The 14,083-nt window shown below is 43.8% G+C and overlaps 1 protein-coding gene and 1 long non-coding RNA gene across 3 annotated transcripts; one reads left to right on the forward strand and one right to left on the reverse strand.

Annotated features, from left to right (window-relative positions):
• Window positions 1–2,851: 2,851 nt before the first annotated feature.
• Window positions 2,852–8,104, reverse strand: LOC118236382 (E3 ubiquitin-protein ligase RNF26-like). The gene has a single exon (XM_035434703.1). The coding sequence runs from the start codon at window positions 7,280–7,282 to the stop codon at window positions 5,930–5,932; it is 1,353 nt and encodes a 450-aa protein (XP_035290594.1). The 5' UTR covers window positions 7,283–8,104; the 3' UTR covers window positions 2,852–5,929.
• Window positions 8,105–9,273: 1,169 nt separating this feature from the next.
• On the forward strand, window positions 9,274–12,899 carry LOC118236412. 2 transcript variants are annotated; one of them, XR_004767031.1, is made up of 3 exons: window positions 9,274–9,521; window positions 12,226–12,305; window positions 12,801–12,899. It is a non-coding gene; the product is annotated as an uncharacterized LOC118236412 (long non-coding RNA). The 2 variants fall into 2 exon arrangements; XR_004767032.1 differs by lacking the exon at window positions 9,274–9,521 and adding an exon at window positions 10,800–10,872.
• The last annotated feature ends 1,184 nt before the right edge of the window (window positions 12,900–14,083 follow it).

A 14,083-nucleotide genomic window follows, 5' to 3' on the forward strand; every position in this document is an offset into this window, starting at 1 on the left:
AATTGCAGCTGTATTGTCAAGTTCAGGAGGGCACAGAATAGTTAATATCCTCCAAAACCAGTCACCACTTCTTTCACTCCACTATTTTCACTCAAAAGCTCACCAGCTAAGCTATGGAGGCATTGCACTAGAGGGCTACACAGACTTCACAGTTGGTGCAGGCCTTGCAAAGGAGTCTCTTTTGTATGAGGTGGCAGGGAATAGCACTTCATCTCCCTGCGTGATGGGACTCTCAGCCAAAGTCAGCATGGGTACAGTCAAGATTTGATTCCAGACGGTAGGGTACCTCACTGCAAGTGCTTCAGCTGAATTCATCATCTGAGAGCCCTGGATTTCACCAGTACATTACAGTAAAAATGTGGGAATGCTGTCCAACTTACACGATAGATACAGCTAATTAAACAGAATGATTCTTTCTATTCTGACTTAATACTTAATAGCTGACTCTCTGAACACAAGGCCTGTAATGAACTCTGGTCCTCTGTCTAGCCCCATTTGCAGTGTCAGCAGAATGACCACTTCCTCTTGGAATTTACACCCACATCAGTGAATAATACAGAAAATTGGACTCACACACACACACTTAGAAACACACACACACACACACACAAACCTCCTAGTCCTCATACTTGCAGTAAAAGTTAACTAATGACTAACAACTGACATTTTTTGGGCAGAGGTTCTCAAAGTGACTTAAGGCAGCATTTACGCACCTCATGTTTGCTCAAAAAAAGAAGGAAGGAAATGAACTCATGTTGACATGCTGTATGACGTGCAGAAAGATGTTCTTTTCCCTATTTTGGTAAAAATAAAAAACTCGACAGAAGGGTTTTGCAGAGAGAAAGAGCTGGCAGAAAAACAGGCAGACCGGAGAGATCGCACGATAAGCTCAGTAATTCCTGCAGGCTGAGGCCACTGTCAGCAGAAACCAAAGGGATGCGTTTCTGTGCCTGTTTCACTTCTCTGATCATACATCAAACCTGCAGTGTGTTAAGGGTGGTGGGTGGAAAGCAGGCGCACTTGTTCAGCAATGTGTTTTTAACAAAAAAGAAGAGCACGACTACTCAGAACCCACAAATGCCCATGTGTTTCAGACATTATGTGCCAGGCAGTGTCAGGCTGCAAAGAGACTGTGCACAACCCTCCATGAATGTTTCTCTTTAGAATGGTTGACCTCATTTAGAATAAATCTTTCAGAGCATCACACATCTTTTCATAAAGCTAACCTGATAAGAGGCCCACGCAGGTTGCCTGCCCTCTGATTATTCTTAAAACCAGGGGGCTTTATAATAATAATAATAACAATAACAATAATAATAGTGTTATTGTTACTATCATCATCATCATCATCATCATCGTTATTATTATTATTATTATTATTATTATTATTATCATCATCTTTCTAGATACAATTAACTAGAACTCCATTCCATTCCATTGATCACTCACTCACTCAGCTGCAGGTCCTACATGATGTGGTCATACGGTAGCTCGTGTTAAGTAGTATATCACAGAGTGGCTCTCCCACCAGACAAAGGCTCATGCCCTGTTCCTCCATGCGACGGGAGAGGTGGGGGCTGGGAGGTGACACGACGGGACGACAGCCTGGAATGACGTATGGCCTTGGCACAGCAGGTTGTCGCGGGAGACAGCTGGTGACAGATTGCGCTGTCCACCATGGCAGCCCATTAGAGTCAGAGGGCGGTCAACGTCCCAGCTAGTGCTGACAACCCCAATAAACAAATTCCCCTCCCTCTAATCCGCTTCAACTGTGCCAGGTACTACCTAGTACCCTCCAGCTGGATGCTTCTCTCGGCTTTCCAGAAACATCCATGGATGCATCCCCCCAACCCCCACCACAGGACACCCACTGTATTTTCAATTTGAAACACACAAATTAGAATTAGATGACAAGAGGAATATTGTTGTCCAATGTGCTTTTTCATGCTTTAAGGCAGATAAGCCACACCCACTCTATTGAAGGCACACTAATTTACATCACTGGAATAACAGGGGCAACACATACGCACCATTAGCACAGACATGTGCTTCTTTGATTTCTTTTTCTCTGGTCCATTAGCGGCTGCCCCCCAGTCTGAGCAGCTCTCGGGAAACCAGGAACTGGATTAATAATGGGGATGTCAAAGGGGCTTTATCTTACAGCTGTCACTGCCGTTACAGGAAGTCTCGCCTCCCTTCTCCGACGCCGTCTCTCTGCCTGGGGCGGAGGGACTGCAGCGCCCTCCCACTGGCCAATTATCTCCCCGAGAGCCAACAAAGACTTTAAAACGTGGCCCCGCTGCTCCTGCCCCAGCCCAGAGAATAGAGAGTGGAGCACTTCCACTGTTCAAGCAGGGCCGTCCTCCGGGAGCCTCACACCCCTCCCTCTGCCCCCAACCACAGCCCCGGCCCCTCCCCCAAAAAACCCCTCCCTCCCTGCTGGGTCCCATCTAACGGAAACCGAAGCTCTGATTATTTTCCCCAGACAGCGACCGTCCCGCAGGCCTCAATAGCAACCCGTGACACAGCGGACTTCTTCGCGAATACCCGGACCCTCGGCCCACCCATACAGCACCCTCGTCCAGTCACTTCTTCCAATGTCACTTCGATATACTGCAGTAGCTTCGATTAAGTCACAGCATTTCCATCCAGTGTCTGCGAAGGAGCCAGGCAGAACATGCCTTCTGCGCAGCTTTACTGAAGGGTTGTGCACATAATGAGCGTGCGCCCCCATCCTGGAGCATTTCACCCGCAGTGCTCTTTGCTCCTGGGTGGACGACACAGCGGTGACTCCAGAGACGCACTCACTCATTCTATTTTATTTTAACACGATGACACGGAAACACTCAAAGACACTTTGAAGCCAGTACATTTATTGCACGGTTTTGCAAGTTAGTCTGTCACATTCAAAGGTCCAAACTCACTGTGGTGCTTAAAACATACATGAAATGCTTCACACAACATGTCACAGCCTAAGGTTCGCAGCAGTTTAGTAAGATAAAGGCAGTAATAAACTACAATACAAAGGGGGTTAGAATGATCTTAGTTGGCAAAATACACTCTGGTATCTCTGGTAGCGTCTAAAAAACATACTGTAAAGAACCAAGCATACAGTGCATATGAAACTATTGGAATGTTTCACTGTTATTAAAGGAAATTGCAAGAACCTGGAACATTAGCATATGTGAACTGTGACATTCATTTGAACAATTTATTCTTCTCAGACAAATGTGCACTGCTCTCCAATATGTAACAATGGATAGACAAGAGTGGTTATGTATCAATTTAATACTGTGTCAGGTAGATTAAAGTGACAGCCTATGGGATTCAAGAGAACCAATAGCTTTCCGCTATTTTTCTTATAATTCTTTTCTTATATTGGACCAATCAAAATGTCCAGCAGACCACACTCTTGAAAAGAACAAACGATTGCAATTGATCTCAATTTGTTCTTTTCAAGTGTGTGGTCTCCACTGGACTTTTTGCTTGGTCCAATATAAGAAAGGAATTACTCCATCAACTGTGGTCCTCAAAAATCCCATCCCATCTATGTGGTCCTCAAAAAAAAAAAAACACACAAAACAAAATAACAACAACAACAACAAAAACCCACTGTAATAAAAGCTTAAATGACTTGTCTCTGCAAATGAACATGACAACTTTGACATAAAAACCAAATTATATATAAGACAACTCTTTGGCTTGCTACAGAAAGCAAAGGTACAAATAAGATTAGGCAAAAAATTGGCCAGCAAAATGAAACTGAAAAAATGAAAAGCAAAATAGGATGACCAATACAGAAACATAGAGCAGTTTCAATAGCTCCACATTCTTCCAAGCAGAAAACAAAATACAAATTTCACCAATAAGCTTAATGTTTTTTAAAAAAGATTAGAGTGCAGAGTTTACCTTCAGGAATCACAACAAGGTAAAGAATGAGATTTCTTCCCTTCGAGTAGAAAAAAGCAGCAAAAAAAAGGAATAAATGTGCCAGAGACCAAGGTTGAGGATAAGCAGCAAAGCTCTTCAGTGAAAGATGGAGGCAAGACCACACTAAACCCATTAAATGTAGTCAAGTTTTTGAACGCAGTAGAAAAGACTGGTGTGCATGATCCTGCTCAGAGAAGACCCATATTTGCTCAAAACTTGCATCCCCTGCCAAAAGCAGGGAACTGAACCCAGTGTTATAACACCATGTGCTTCTTTCATCACCTAAGACTGTCATTATCAGACAACCAGACCTCACTCAGGAATGTCTAAATGCCTCTTCAACATTTCTCCTATACAGCTAGTTCATGTTTTAACCTTGTAATCTAGAGACAAACCTCTTTAAAGTACATTAACAAACATAAACTGAACTAAATTCACACATCCTGAGTGAATTTCCCCTTTCCATTACGAAACTCATGAGTTACAGAAAAACAACACAAACGTAGTAAAAACACCGACACAGCAGCCATGTAAATGGGCCCTGGTTGGCCCAATATCTAATACTGTTGGACCTGTCACAATATTTGTTATGCTGTAATAAATCAGCACTGACCATTAAGACAGCAGCCTATGGTAGGCAAAGATTGGTACCTTAGAATGGACCAATAATTAGTCACGTGTTTAATTAGTCAAGTGTTGCTTGTCAGAAAGCAATCCACACTAAGAAGCGACTTGAAGGATTTTCGAGTCATTTGGGTGGCCAGATTTGGATTTCTTGTTGGTCCTTTACGCTGTCCACAAGCAAACCTAAAACTGACCCACAGTGAAAGAAACATTATACTCAACATTGGACGCATTAGGTCAAGTTGGCACAGAGCTTGGAATGTTGAAATAAGCTGTGAATCAATTATAAACCACTTCAGCCACACAAAAGACCCTTTTTGGGTGGCAGAAAAACAAAATCATAGATCGGACACATTTTATCTAGAGAAGGAGGGGCTGCATATTTAAGATATCTTACAAAATAATTAACAACTTCCCTTTCATCAGGAAACAACTGTAAAACTATAACCTCCTGAACTGGTGAAGAGATAGGGTAGGGAAGCAGGTGGTCAGTTAACAGTGAAAAAAGCCCCACACACTGGGTCTGTGGACCAACCAATGTCCTCATGAGAAGCACTGTCATCACCGGATTTCATTCCCGCTAAATCACAGACGTAGTAGAGGCACAGCCAAGCTCTAGCTGTTTTGTTCATTAGACATAAACAAGCCTACGTTTTAGTCAGATGCCGCATTTTGGCAAATATGCTGCATTGAACCTCTTTCTCTGGCAGCCTTTAATATAATTATTTTGCTTCAAAGCAGGAAAAATAATTATTTGGACGTCTGCTAATGAGTGATGTAAAGCTTTGGTCAATGTACAAAACAATCAGACGAGCTGCTCCATAAGGGATATCAAAATACAGCAAGGTGCGAAGAAGCAGCAGCACTGGGACCACCACACCAAGCAAGCTGGAGCTTGTCTGATTAACACCTTAAGCTCATGCCGTGTTTGTATGTGGGACAGGCAAGAGGAGGCTCGTAAGCTAACGGCACAGACCTGGACTGTAACAGTCACATGGGTACCAGTGTGAGGGAGACGCAGGGGCGACCGCTTCCAACCCCAGCTCTCCCGTGACGGATCGACAGTGATGACCGTGGTTTCCACACTGCACATCTACACCAGAACTGCGTATACAGCAAGCGTGTCCTGTGGGTCGATCCGCGACCCGCGCTCCCAGGTTTCCACCCCAGAACTCAGACCAAGGCGGGCGATCGTGTAGCAGGGGGAAATCTGCCCGGTAACAGCACTGGCGGAGCGGGATGTGGGGAAAACATCACTCACTCTAAAAGGAGAGCAATTTTTCTTTTTTTAAAAAAACCCCATGACAATCGCCCATTGGTGGAAACAGGCCCTGTTAACCTGAGATTGGCCCTCTCAGCGCTCCGGCCCGCCGCCTCAGAGGTAGACGTCCATGATGTGGCCGATGGGCTGCCGGCAGAGGGGGCAGCTGTGCTGGTGCAGGGGCTGGCGCATCAGGATGTCGGTGCAGTCGCGGCACAGGCAGAGGTGCCGGCAGGGCAGCAGCAGGACCGTCTTGGCGCTGTCCTGGCAGATGACGCACTTCTTCCGCTCCTCGTGCTCCTTGAGCAGGGTCAGCAGGCTGTCCGTGGGGGGGTGCTGCCTCTGCAGGGGCCTGTCCGCACTTGAGCGCGGCTGGGTGGGGTCCAGGCTGTCGTCTTCCGGCGTGGTGCCCGGCGGGGGCTGCCGGGCCGGTGAGACATCACCCTGATCCGGGGCGTGCCGGGCGCGAGAAGCTGGGCTGCCCGGGGGTCTCAGCCTCGGGTCACCCTCTGGCCGTCCGCCGCCCCCTTCCCTGCCCCCTGCCGCCCCCCCGCCGTCCTGCCCCGTCTGGCTGCCCTGCCACGGCGCCCGCTGCCACACCCCCATCTCCAGGACCGTCTGAGCGCGCTCCAGAGCCAGCAGGTACAGGCGGTACAGCGCCCTCTGCAGCCGGTGCAGGGTGGGGACAGTGCTGATGTAGCGTAGGGCGCCTTGCACCGCACGCCGGGGCAGCCGCGGGTTCAGGTAGATCGCCGTGACGGCGAGGACCACGGCCAGGGTCAGCACCAGGCCATACACGTTGAGGAGGAAGACGGTGACGAAGACGTGTCCGAGCGAGCCCAAAAACTCCAGGGCCTGCTTGAAAGGGGTCCAGAGCAGCACGGAGACGGCCACCAGGCTGCTGTACATGAAGGTGAGAATGGTGAGGGCCAGCTCCAATGCTTTCTGCAGCGGGCCAGACACTACATCCCACATGCTGGCCACTGCTGCAAGGCAGTTCTGCGTGCTGATAAGTAGCATGTTGACAACGGTGTTGACGAAGTAGATAGCCAGGCTGAGCGCGATGCCGCAGCCCTCGCATGCTTGCCGTAGCACCGAGTGCCCTGACAGCAGTCCGCGGTGCACCAGCTCCTTGGTGCGCAGCAGCACATGCGAGGACAGGTGGCCAGCCATCTTGAAGCTCTCAGACACCCCGCTCAGAGCCTGCAGTCCGTTTCCCAGCGCGTGGAAAGAGCCGTGGGCTGCGCTCGCGAGCCCCTCAGCGGCCGTGAGGACGCAAACCAAAACAAGGTTCCAGCACTCCACGGCGGAGCTGGACAGCAGCGAGGGCAGGCTGTGCAGGAAGGAGACTACACCGGTCAACAGCCGTATCGCCGAGTTTACCACCCAAAAGTTCAAATCCAGCACGAAGCATAATATGTCCAATAACTTCCCAAAGGCACAGAATACGAAATATATCAGGCCCATGTTCTGTACGTTCAGCAACGTCGGCTCGGTTCAACGACAAAAAAATTTTTGCGATCGCTTTACTTGCTAATTTACCAAGCTCTCTCTCTTTATAATTGAAAAGTACAAACAGCCTTTATACGTGCCATGTAGCTAGATTCCCATTATACGTTATGTAGATACAACGTTTCAGTTTTATTGTATCACATACGCTATTGCTAGCTACACGTTTGACAGTTTCAAATTTAGCTGGCTATATCGGTTTTTCATAGAGCTTTCTAAAATATACTGTTACTACCAGTCTATATAGCGTATTATATGGCATGTTAGCACACCTATTTGGTAAGTAGTAACGTTAGATCATAAGAACACGGCTAACGTTAGCTATCGTTATTTAGCTTGTTACTTACAGCATGCTAGCAAGCAAACTCTGAGAATAGTTAGCTAGACTTGCTACCAAGGGAAAAGTGTGGAAAAAACAAACAAATCGTACTCTCACAAATTCGATTACTTTCCAAAAGCAAGACAGCCGTTTGAACACAGAATGTTAAGTCTCCCCAAAGTAAGAAGACGTTTGGCTATCTAGCTAGCTAGCCAACTTAAGTAGCATTAACCAGCGATAGACATATCGAGCTAACAATATATAAACAATTCGACTGGACTAAGCCCCATTTGTATACCATTTGTATAAAGATAGAAGAATCACATAAACGCTACCAAATGCCGACCGTAAATTGCAAACGAAGCTTATAATTCTGGCTGAGGCTAGCAAGTTAAAGTTAACTGGATTGGTCGCTGCCATGTTTTTACTTTATACAGCCTTTACAGTCGAAGCTGGAGTTGTCGAAATTGAATCAGGGGAAAGTAATCGAGTAGGAAAATAACTCATCCGACCACAAATTAATGGTGAATTTGTAACTTTGTATCTGTCTGGTCGAGCAATCAATTCTTGTGACTTCTTTTAGTCTTTTCTTGCTGTGTTCTTTTAATACATTAATCAGAAGGTACTGAGCAGCATTGTTTATTAAGAATTATTTATTGTTTTATTTGTTTTAGAGCTGGGGTCCCCAGTCTTATCCAGAAAGGGCCAGTGTGGGTGCACACACCTGATCCTGATTCTACGAATCAAGGTGCTTAGCAATGACTCTAGTGATTGATTAGTAGAATCAGTTGTGTGCACCCACACTGGCCCTTTCTGGAACCCCAGCTCTAAAACATGAAAAGCACCTAATTAAGAAAAATTAACAGCTTGTTAAAATTTCTGGGATTGCTGTTGAGGTTGGAATGAAAACCAGCATACACAGGGGTCCCCCAGGACCGAGTTTGAGAACAACTGATGTAGACCAAGGCTTCTCAGACTCAGTTTTCATCAGTCAATCAGCCAATTAGAACTCATGCTTTCATGGTAAATGGACTGCATTTATATAGCGCTTTTATCCAAAGCGCTTTACAATTGATGCCTCTCATTCACCCATTCACACTCACACACCAATGCCATGCAAGGTACCAATCAATTTCATTTTTTGTAATTTTCCAAATGATGTCTTTAAAGAGAGTTTACATTTTTTATTTGTCTTAATCAGGGATCCAGTCTTATTCAAAAAGGGCCAGTTTGGGGGCAGGTCCTTTGTTTTAGCCCAGCACTAAGACCCCTGATCCTACTTATCAAGGTCTTGACTGAAGACCATGATTAGTTAATTAGTTGAATCAGGCATTGTAGTGCTGAGCTAAAACAAAAAACCTGGCCCTTTTCAGATTAGATTCATCAACACTGGTTTAAATGCTATAGGCTCAGGTAAAATAAGTCAAATCCAAACTGCTGAATGTGTTGACGTCTGGCCAATTAACTTAAATCAGTGAGCAAACCTGAATGCAATTAAGATAAGTTTAAGGGAAATGTTCTGAAAGAACTTAAAACACCTATTTTCAGCAATACTAATTGATCAAGTTATTGGCTGCAATAAAAACCAGTGTACACAGGTGTGCCCCCAGAGTTTGAGAACCCCCTGGTGTAGACCAATAAAACTGCTAGTCTTCCTGTATAAGAATATCTTTCCAGCATATATTCTGCAATGTATAACTTCAATTACTGTAAGAAATTTTGGTGACATCAACTGCTGATTTTCCTTAAATGGTCTTGTATGTTGGACTGTGTGTGTAAACAATGGAGGCTGGTGTATCAGGAAATCCATTTACATGTCTACAGAACACACTTAAGTGGTAGCATTCTGAGCATTTCAAATTCAGCATTTCTTGTACGGTAAGTTGCAATCTTTACAGTCGTCATCACTCATTACAACTTGTCATATGAAAGACAAATGGTACATGCTGAAACATTTAAACAGATACTTTTTTTCAGTTACCGAGGCAAGGTCCATATTAGTTTCCTCATCATGCATTTTTATAAACCCATTCCCATTTATTTTTGGTGATATGCTTCATTGGTTTTTGCTGTAGATAGCTGTCATTGTGCTAAAACAGCAATTACATTAGCGTTGTTTTCATATTTTAAAAAGGCATTACATTTATTATCTTTGTACCGCTACATACTTGACTGTAAATTTGCTCCCGTTTCCCATCTTACAGTATTCCTTCAAGCTGTTCTCTCATACTTTTCTGCAATCAAATCGACCCTTGTTTGACCTGTGAGACTTATTATTAACATAATATTCTCCATTACACAACTGCTTTACTTCAACCATAATCCTATTTGCCTGTTTCGGTATAAATAACTATATTTATGATGAAGTCATTAGCAATGCCAGTGCTCTGCAATTGTTCACTCCCTGTTCCCCCCTTGTGTTTGTGTATATAAATAACCTTATAAACCCTTGGTTTTGCTGGTCCAACTGAGTTCCAGGAGCAACCTATTCTGTGCCAATGTGATTACCGCTAACAGAGCATCTTGCATCGTTTTCTCTGGGCACTGATAATACTCAGGAGAGAATTTCAGGGTTAGAGTTCTGTGGCCTATCAATGGCCAGCTGTCCTGTATCGTTTGTCAGTTCTTGCACTGCTCCTTTTGTTTTGCACTATAGGCTACACTGCTGTTTCTCTCACTTTAAAGCAAAATTGGCAGGCTATTGCAAACTGGCTTTGTTTTTTTCTCCCATTCTATACCAAAAATTGAAATGGAGAGACAGTAATTCAGTGATGTTGTCTTTGCTCACCTGCAGCAACATCTCTCCTATAGACTAGGGTCAGCATACAGCATCTCTCTTAGTTCAGTTCACAGTTGTGACTGGATGTGACCAACATTGTTTCAGGTAATCAGTTTATTAGCATGTGTACAATAAGCATAATTTCCTAACATTTCAAACCTTGAAAACAAGGAAACCTAAACTATAACTTTTTGGAAAGAATGATAAACAATTTGTTGTGACCCTGACCATTTTAAATGATTTTTTATAATTGACATTTTTTGTAGAATCTACTTTTTTATAGTCAAGGTACGCTGATTGAAGATTTCATTGTTTTTTTGTTTTTTTACTTATTCAGCTATGGATCTCATGAAATTTTTTGTCTCCTTACTCTGTTAGCCTCTGGCATTCTTCATAGATTTCTGAATACACAGTTCAGGAGAACCAGGTGTGAGGAGCTCTGCAAAGGAGGTGAGGGATTTACCTGATGCTGCGCTCTGTGCTATAGCTGGAGGAGAAACACTCAGACAGGATCAGCTGAACATGTATCTGACTGACGATTCTCCTAATTCGCTTGCAACATCAACCACGTGCAAATAAATTAAAACTTCTGGAAATTAAAATAAACCATTGATGGACTGATGGAGGAATTTGCCAAGAACTGGCATAAACAATTTAGTTTCAGTTTAAATGCATTTCTCTCAATTCATTTTGGAAATTAGGCAAACTTGTGTGTAATTTAATAAAAATAAGTAACCAACACACACAAAATAATCTTATCTATATGTCCTATTATTATTATTATTATTATTATTATTTGTTTGGCCAATGATTTTTACTCCAACTAAGTCATTATGGCAAAAACTACTGTGTAAAGTGTAAATAACAAGAGTAACTGCAAACTAATGCACTTCAGTATGATAATATTATTGGACAGTACTTCTGGGTGAAGAAATGTACATATTTAAAATATTGCATTTTGATGTTCCAAACCTGATATGGTCACAAAAAATATATATTTTTAAATGTGTGCATGGATATTGTAGACATAGATGCAATACCAGTGCCATGTATTCAGGATGTGCTCAGTCATGTTTGCATAGGCAAATTCAGGGGCGTAGCTAAGAATTCTGGGCCCTCCTTTTTTAATAAAACAAACTGAATTTTTGTGGGCCCTCTCCAGCTGTGCCCCACCGCTCCAAGCTGTGGGCCCCTACATTGTCACCACCTTTCACCCTACTAGCGATGGCCCTGGGCAAAAACTACAGTACAAAAGTGCCATTTGGGAAACAAAAACGAAACATACAGTATACTTCTTGACTGAGCCTGGAACATTACCATGGAAACTGTTTTATATTAAAGTTTTTGTCTAAGAACCCGCAATCATCTCTTTCAAGAATGAAGCCTGCCCTGGCCTGTGGCCATTCTCTGTTTTGGCCTACTGTAGTTATGACGATGACTGGGGCATTCCTGTGCTAATGGGTAGCTAGTATGTCAGTATGACTCTATAAATCTTTCGGCCAAAATGTGAATAATCGGCGATTTGACCCCGAAGGCACCTTGCTGGCAGGACGTCTGTAAATGCCTGAAACCTCCTTTTGAACACACATTGTTTTCCTCTCTCATCTCTGTCTTCTGAAAGCATCCCAGTCATATATCACAGGGGTTGAATGTCTGGTTGCGCAGTGGTGAAAAACACGTCTGGCTTGTTACAGTCCCTTCAGGAGCAGTGCCCTGCAAGCTTTGTCTTCCCAATGCAAAATGATATAATCTCAATGCAACATGGTGTGCAGAGTGTCGTTTTAATGTCCAGCTTTCTCACAGCTGCTCCTGCGCTTGGTCTTGCTAGACGTATGCCCTCAACAGAAATCTTCATCCCCACCCAGACATTTCTCTTTTGGAAGGTGAGCTCAGAATTTTATGGTGGTTCCCTTAGGCTCAGTAAGATTTTTTTTTACACCTCAGCATTTTTGTTCTCTGATTGGCTGAAAGACATAATTGTTATTAGATTTCTTTCAATGGAACATCTTAATTAATGGGCCTATACAGGTCTGGCCTAATATATTGTTTAACAGCAGAGTTTCACTGCTGACTTTTATTTATTGAGACATTAGACTCCATTGTTTTTAATATTTATTTTTGTAAAGATTCTATAAATCCCCATTTCATGTCTTTTGAAGAAAGAATTGTAGTGCACAAGCACAGGACTGCTCCTGTAAAAAGGGTGAAAGAATGAAAACATCAGTGATTCCTTTAGAAACTCTCCCGTGTGGCTCTTCCTTTGTTATTTCACACATGCTCTTCACTGACAGCTGTTCTTTTTTCTCTCTGTCTGTTTCTTTCTTGCCATTTCCCTTTTTCTCCTCCACCCCTTCCCCCTCTATGTATCTCTCATTCAGTATCTCTTTCTGTTACTTCATATTACTCTCACTCTCCAGCCGTCCCTCTCTTTCCATCTGTTTCTGTCACTCTCTCCACCTTTTCTGTCTCATTCCCTCTCCCCCTGTCTCTCTCTGCCACTTTCCATCTCTCTCTCTCACTCTCTCTCTCTGTCCCTGTCTCTCTCTCTGTCTGTCTGTCTCTCTCTCTCTTCCAATGCAGCTGCTGTTCTCCTTCAGCCCGAAGTGGGGGAAAGCTGCCCCACTCCCCCCCATGAAATAGCCTTGAAATCTGCCCTCAACCTCCTCCATGTTCTCACCACCAAACACTGCATGACCGCCAGCCTCACACACAGGAGGCCCGCTGGAGGTGATGAAAACTGTTCTGTAGCCCGATAACTGGGCTGTCCAAAGAGCTGTTGGACGGAAGACCGGAATGCAAAGGCCACAAGGTTACCCAAAGGGTGCTTCAAGTTGAACTAATCCAGTTGCTGGAACTAATCCACTAGACTTCTTTGTGCTGATCCTTAATAGGTCCAGCTGCATGGCCATAGAGGAGGCTTTGTAGTCCTCCATTAAATGTGAATCACTGCAAAGAGAAAATCACTTTTAACTTATGCCTCCAATGTACCAAGTACAGTATACACGTATATACATTGTCTAATCAGCGCAGGCAATAGAATGTGATGAGGTGGACTCTGCTACAGCATTAATCTGAGACAGAATTACCATGATTGTGTGAGTTTTGAAATATGAGCCTTCAGAGCCTGAGCGAGGGTATTAGGAAGAGATGCTCATTAATGGACATCAAACCCATCTTTCGATGTCCTATTTGTGGGCCAGACAGCTTGCAGGTTGCCAGTGTAGACTCACAGACTCATTTATCAGAACATTTAGGGTCATAATGGAAACCTATATTTATACGAATATCACCAGGGTGACTGAGCATTAGAAAGTACAATGGAAGCACAATGACGTTATTTCATTACTTGCCAGATCTGTATTTTGCACCCTGACCTAGAATGGCTTATACATTGTACATTTTTTAAAACCGTTTTTACCATCCACACAGTACTACAGGACATGACATGTCAACTGGAAAATAATAATCTCTTACTGAAGACAACTGGTCACAGTGCCTGTCACAGTAGGCACCTGGTGTATCACTGTGAGGATAGCGTTTTGTTTTTGTTTTTTTACATTATATCCATTTATACAACTTGATATTTAACAAAGGAATTCAGGTTAAGTACCTTGCTCAAGGGTGTAACAGCAGCGCCTTATCTGGAATGTTAATAAGCAAT

The sequence above is a fragment of the Anguilla anguilla genome, chromosome 9 (genome assembly GCF_013347855.1).
Source record: "Anguilla anguilla isolate fAngAng1 chromosome 9, fAngAng1.pri, whole genome shotgun sequence".
Taxonomy (NCBI): domain Eukaryota; kingdom Metazoa; phylum Chordata; class Actinopteri; order Anguilliformes; family Anguillidae; genus Anguilla; species Anguilla anguilla.